Source organism: Oncorhynchus kisutch, linkage group LG17 (genome assembly GCF_002021735.2).
Source record: "Oncorhynchus kisutch isolate 150728-3 linkage group LG17, Okis_V2, whole genome shotgun sequence".
In the NCBI taxonomy this organism is placed as follows: domain Eukaryota; kingdom Metazoa; phylum Chordata; class Actinopteri; order Salmoniformes; family Salmonidae; genus Oncorhynchus; species Oncorhynchus kisutch.
The window spans coordinates 82,841,732-82,847,731 of record NC_034190.2 but is presented as its reverse complement, the minus strand read 5'-3'; the positions used below and the strand labels follow the sequence as shown (position 1 = coordinate 82,847,731).

Here is a 6,000-nt window from a genome sequence, read left to right as displayed (position 1 = left end):
ACTTCTTGATGTCCTGGTATAGTGGTGTATCGTGTTACCTGTAGGACTTATTGATGTCCTCATGCGAGGCGTTCTTGTCGATCCCCAGGACCAGGTAGAGCGAGTCTCCTGACGTGGACAGAGACCGCTGTCTCTGTGCCTCAGCTGCCATGACGACCACTCTTTCAGTCTCTCTCTCTCACACACACTCTCCCTTGTTTGCTCACAACCTCACCAGTCTAAGAGAGGGGGAGAGAGAAGGGAGAGAAGAGAGAGAGAGAGGGGGAGAGAGAAGGGAGAGAAGAGAGAGAGAGAGAGGGGGGGTGAGAGAAGAGGTGGATAGAAGGAGGAGAGGTTTGCTAATTAATATAACATTTAATAAACAGAAATCACATTTCCATAAGTATTCAGACCTTTTACTCAGAACTTTGTTGAAGCACCTTTGGCAGCGATTACAGACTCGAGTCTTCTTGGGTATGATGCTACAAGCTTGGCACACCTGCTCTGTCAGGTTGTATTGGGAGCGTCGCTGCACAGCTATTTTCAGGTCTTTCCAGACAAGTTCGATCGGGTTCAAGTCCAGGCTCTGGTTTGGCCACTCAAGGACATTCAGAGATTTGTACCGAAGCGACTCCTGCGTTGTCTTGGCTGTGTGCTTAGGGTCATTGTCCTGTTGGAAGGTGTACCTTCTCCCCAGTCTGAGGTCCTGAGCGCTCTGGAGCAGGTTTTCATCAAGGATCTCTCTGTACTTTGCTCCGTTCATCTTTCCCTTGATCCTGACTAGTCTTCCAGTCCCTGCCACTGAAAAACATCCCCACAGCATGATGCTGCCACCACCATGCTTCACCGTAGGGATGGTGCCATGCTTCCTCCAGACGTGACGGCCAGGTGGACTGGGGACTGCAAGGAGTCATCATGCCAGGTAGTCCTGAGGCATGGTCCTAGGGCTCAGGTCCTTCAAGAGAGAGAATTACAGAGAGCATACTTAAATTCACACAGGACACCAGATAAGACAGGAGAAGTACTCCAGATATAACAAACTGACCCTAGCCCCCCGACACATAAACTACTGCAGCATAAATACTGGAGGCTGAGACAAGAGGGGTCAGGAGACACTGTGACCCCATCCGAGGACACCCCCGGACAGGGCCAAACAGGAAGTCTCATTGGTGGAGTGCTGCAGAGATGGTTGTCCTTCTGGAAGGTTCCCCCATCTCTACAGAGGAACTCGGGAGCTCTGTAAGAGTGACCATTGGGTTCTCGGTCACCTCCCTGACCAAGGCCCTTCTCCTCCGATTGCTCAGTTTGGCCGGGCGGCCAGCTCTAAAAAGAGTCTTGGTGGTTCCAAACTTCTTCCATTTAAGAATGATGGAGACCACTGTGTTCTTGGGGACCTTCGATGCTGCAGAAATGTTTTGGTGCCCTTCCCCAGATCTGTGCCTCGACACAATCCTGTCTCGGACCTGTTGAGAATGTAGTTGTTCTCATTAACTACCATTATGGCTGGTTAATCCCTGTTGATAATGTAGCTGTTCTTATTAACATTAACTACCATTACGGCTGGTTAATCCCTGTTGATAATGTAGCTGTTCTCATTAACTACCATTACGGCTGGTTAATCCCTGTTGATAATGTAGCTGTTGTCATTAACATTAACTACCATTACGGCTGGTTAATCCCTGTTGATAATGTAGCTGTTGTCATTAACATTAACTACCAGTACGGCCGGTTAATCCCTGTTGATAATGTAGCTGTTCTCATTAACTACCATTACGGCGGGTTAATCCCTGTTGATAATGTAGTTGTTCTCATTAACATTAACTACCATTACGGCTGGTTAATCCCTGTTGATAATGTAGCTGTTCTCATTAACTACCATTACGGCTGGTTAATCCCTGTTGATAATGTAGCTGTTGTCATTAACATTAACTACCATTACGGCTGGTTAATCCCTGTTGATAATGTAGCTGTTCTCATTAACATTAACTACCATTACGGCTGGTTAATCCCTGTTGATAATGTAGCTGTTCTCATTAACTACCATTATGGCTGGTTAATCCCTGTTGATAATGTAGCTGTTCTCATTAACATTAACTACCATTACGGCTGGTTAATCCCTGTTGATAATGTAGCTGTTGTCATTAACATTAACTACCATTACGGCTGGTTAATCCCCGTTGACAATATCGCTGTTCTCATTAACATTAACTACCATTATGGCTGGTTAATCCTTGTTGATAATGTAGCTGTTCTCATTAAATACCATTACGGCTGGTTAATCCCTGTTGATAATCAAGCTGTTCTCATTAACTACCATTACGGCTGGTTAGTCCCTGTTGATAATGTAGCTGTTCTCATTAACTACCATTACGGCTGGTTAATCCCTGTTGATAATGTAGCTGTTCTTATTACCTACCATTACGGCTGGTTAATCCCTGTTGATAATGTAGCTGTTCTCATTAACTACCATTACGACTGGTTAATCCCTGTTGATAATGTAGCTGTTCTCATTAACTACCATTACGGCTGGTTAATCCCTGTTGATAATGTAGCTGTTCTCATTAAAATTAACTACCATTACGGCTGGTTAATCCCTGTTGATAATGTAACTGTTCTCATTAACATTACCTACCATTACGGCTGGTTAATCCCTGTTGATAATGTAGTTGTTCTCATTAACTACCATTACGGCTGGTTAATCCCTGTTGATAATGTAGCTGTTCTCATTAACTACCATTACGGCTGGTTAATCCCTGTTGATAATGTAGCTGTTCTCATTAACTACCATTACGGCTGGTTAATCCCTGTTGATAATGTAGCTGTTCTCATTAAAATTAACTACCATTACGGCTGGTTAATCCCTGTTGATAATGTAACTGTTCTCATTAACATTACCTACCATTACGGCTGGTTAATCCCTGTTGATAATGTAGTTGTTCTCATTAACTACCATTACGGCTGGTTAATCCCTGTTGATAATGTAGCTGTTCTCATTAACTACCATTACGGCTGGTTAATCCCTGTTGATAATGTAGTTGTTCTCATTAACTACCATTACGGCTGGTTAATCCCTGTTGATAATGTAGTTGTTCTCATTAACTACCATTACGGCTGGTTAATCCCTGTTGATAGTGGTTGTGCGTCTCATAATAAAGGCTGTGTGTGTGTCTCTGTGTCTCCAGGGTAACCAGATGACCCTGGTGTTCATGGAGAGAGAATACTCTTCACCTGAAGAACCACACCTGGGGATAGTCCACATGGTAGAGGTAGGACACTGACCACCTGGGGATAGTCCACATGGTGGAGGAGGGACACTGACCACCTGGGGATAGTCCACACGGTAGAGGAGGGACACTGACCACCTGGGGGTAGTCCACATGGTGGAGGAGGGACACTGACCACCTGGGGATAGTCCACACGGTAGAGGAGGGACACTGACCACCTGGGGATAGTCCACATTGTGGAGGAGGGACACTGACCTGACCACCTGGGGATAGTCCACATGGTGGAGGAGGGACACTGACCACCTGGGGATAGTCCACATGGTAGAGGAGGGACACTGACCACCTGGGGATAGTCCACATGGTGGAGGAGGTACACTGACCACCTGGGGATAGTCCACATGGTGGAGGAGGGACACTGACCTGACCACCTGGGGATAGTCCACATTGTGGAGGAGGGACACTGACCTGACCACCTGGGGATAGTCCACATGGTGGAGGAGGGACACTGACCACCTGGGGATAGTCCACATGGTGGAGGAGGGACACAGACCACCTGGGGATAGTCCACATGGTGGAGGAGGTACACTGACCACCTGGGGATAGTCCACATGGTGGAGGAGGGACACTGACCACCTGGGGATAGTCCACATGGTGGAGGAGGGACACTGACCACCTGGGGATAGTCCACATGGTGGAGGAGGGACACTGACCTGACCACCTGGGGATAGTCCACATGGTGGAGGAGGGACACTGACCACCTGGGGATAGTCCACATGGTGGAGGAGGGACACTGACCACCTGGGGATAGTCCACATGGTAGAGGAGGGACACTGACCTGACCACCTGGGCATAGTCCACATGGTGGAGGGACACTGACCTGACCACCTGGGGATAGTCCACATGGTGGAGGAGGGACACTGACCTGACCACCTGGGGATAGTCCACATGATGGAGGAGGTACACTGACCTGACCACCTGGGGATAGTCCACATGGTGGAGGAGGGACACTGACCACCTGGGGATAGTCCACATGGTGGAGGAGGGACACTAACCTGACCACCTGGGGATAGTCCACATGGTGGAGGAGGGACACTGACCTGACCACCTGGGGATAGTCCACATGGTGGAGGAGGTACACTGACCACCTGGGGATAGTCCACATGGTGGAGGAGGGACACTGACCTGACCACCTGGGGATAGTCCACATGGTGGAGGAGGGACACTGACCACCTGGGGATAGTCCACATGTTGGAGGAGGGACACTGACCACCTGGGGATAGTCCACATGGTAGAGGAGGGACACTGACCACCTGGGGATAGTCCATATGGTGGAGGAGGTACACTGACCACCTGGGGATAGTCCACATGGTGGAGGAGGGACACTGACCTGACCACCTGGGGATAGTCCACATTGTGGAGGAGGGACACTGACCTGACCACCTGGGGATAGTCCACATGGTGGAGGAGGGACACTGACCTGACCACCTGGGGATAGTCCACATGGTGGAGGAGGGACACTGACCACCTGCGGATAGTCCACATGGTGGAGGAGGGACACTGACCTGACCACCTGGGGATAGTCCACATGGTGGAGGAGGTACACTGACCACCTGGGGATAGTCCACATGGTGGAGGAGGGACACTGACCTGACCACCTGGGGATAGTCCACATGGTGGAGGAGGGACACTGACCTGACCACCTGGGGATAGTCCACATGGTGGAGGAGGGACACTGACCACCTGGGGATAGTCCACATGGTAGAGGAGGTACACTGACCACCTGGGGATAGTCCACATGGTGGAGGAGGGACACTGACCACCTGGGGATAGTCCACATGGTGGAGGAGGTACACTGACCACCTGGGGATGGTCCACATGGTGGAGGAGGGACACTGACCACCTGGGGATAGTCCACATGGTGGAGGAGGAACACTGACCACCTGGGGATAGTCCACATGGTAGAGGAGGGACACTGACCTGACCACCTGGGGATAGTCCACATGGTGGAGGAGGGACACTGACCTGACCACCTGGGGGATAGTCCACATGGTGGAGGAGGTACACTGACCACCTGGGGATAGTCCACATGGTGGAGGAGGGACACTGACCACCTGGGGATAGTCCACATGGTAGAGGAGGTACACTGACCACCTGGGCATAGTCCACATGTTGGAGGAGGGACACTGACCACCTGGGGATAGTCCACATGGTAGAGGAGGGACACTGACCACCTGGGGATAGTCCATATGGTGGAGGAGGTACACTGACCACCTGGGGATAGTCCACATGGTGGAGGAGGGACACTGACCTGACCACCTGGGGATAGTCCACATTGTGGAGGAGGGACACTGACCTGACCACCTGGGGATAGTCCACATGGTGGAGGAGGGACACTGACCACCTGGGGATAGTCCACATGGTGGAGGAGGGACACTGACCTGACCACCTGAGGATAGTCCACATGATGGAGGAGGGACACTGACCTGACCACCTGGGGATAGTCCACATGGTAGAGGTAGGACACTGACCACCTGGGGATAGTGCACATGGTAGAGGTAGGACACTGACCACCTGGGGATAGTCCACATGATGGAGGAGGGACACTGACCTGACCACCTGGGGGATAGTCCACATGGTGGAGGAGGTACACTGACCACCTGGGGATAGTCCACATGGTGGAGGAGGGACACTGACCTGACCACCTGGGGATAGTCCACATGGTGGAGGAGGGACACTGACCACCTGGGGCTAGTCCACATGTTGGAGGAGGGACAATGACCACCTGGGGATAGTCCAC

The 6,000-nt window shown here is 50.9% G+C and overlaps 1 protein-coding gene across 1 annotated transcript in view; it reads left to right on the top strand.

The window, feature by feature from the left end:
• The window catches only part of LOC109885864 (laminin subunit alpha-5), a 281,944-nt gene that overhangs the window by 185,016 nt on the left and 90,928 nt on the right, over positions 1–6,000 (top strand). Inside the window, 1 exon segment of the mRNA XM_031793358.1 lies at positions 3,162–3,245. Coding sequence (XP_031649218.1) covers positions 3,162–3,245 — 84 coding nt within the window.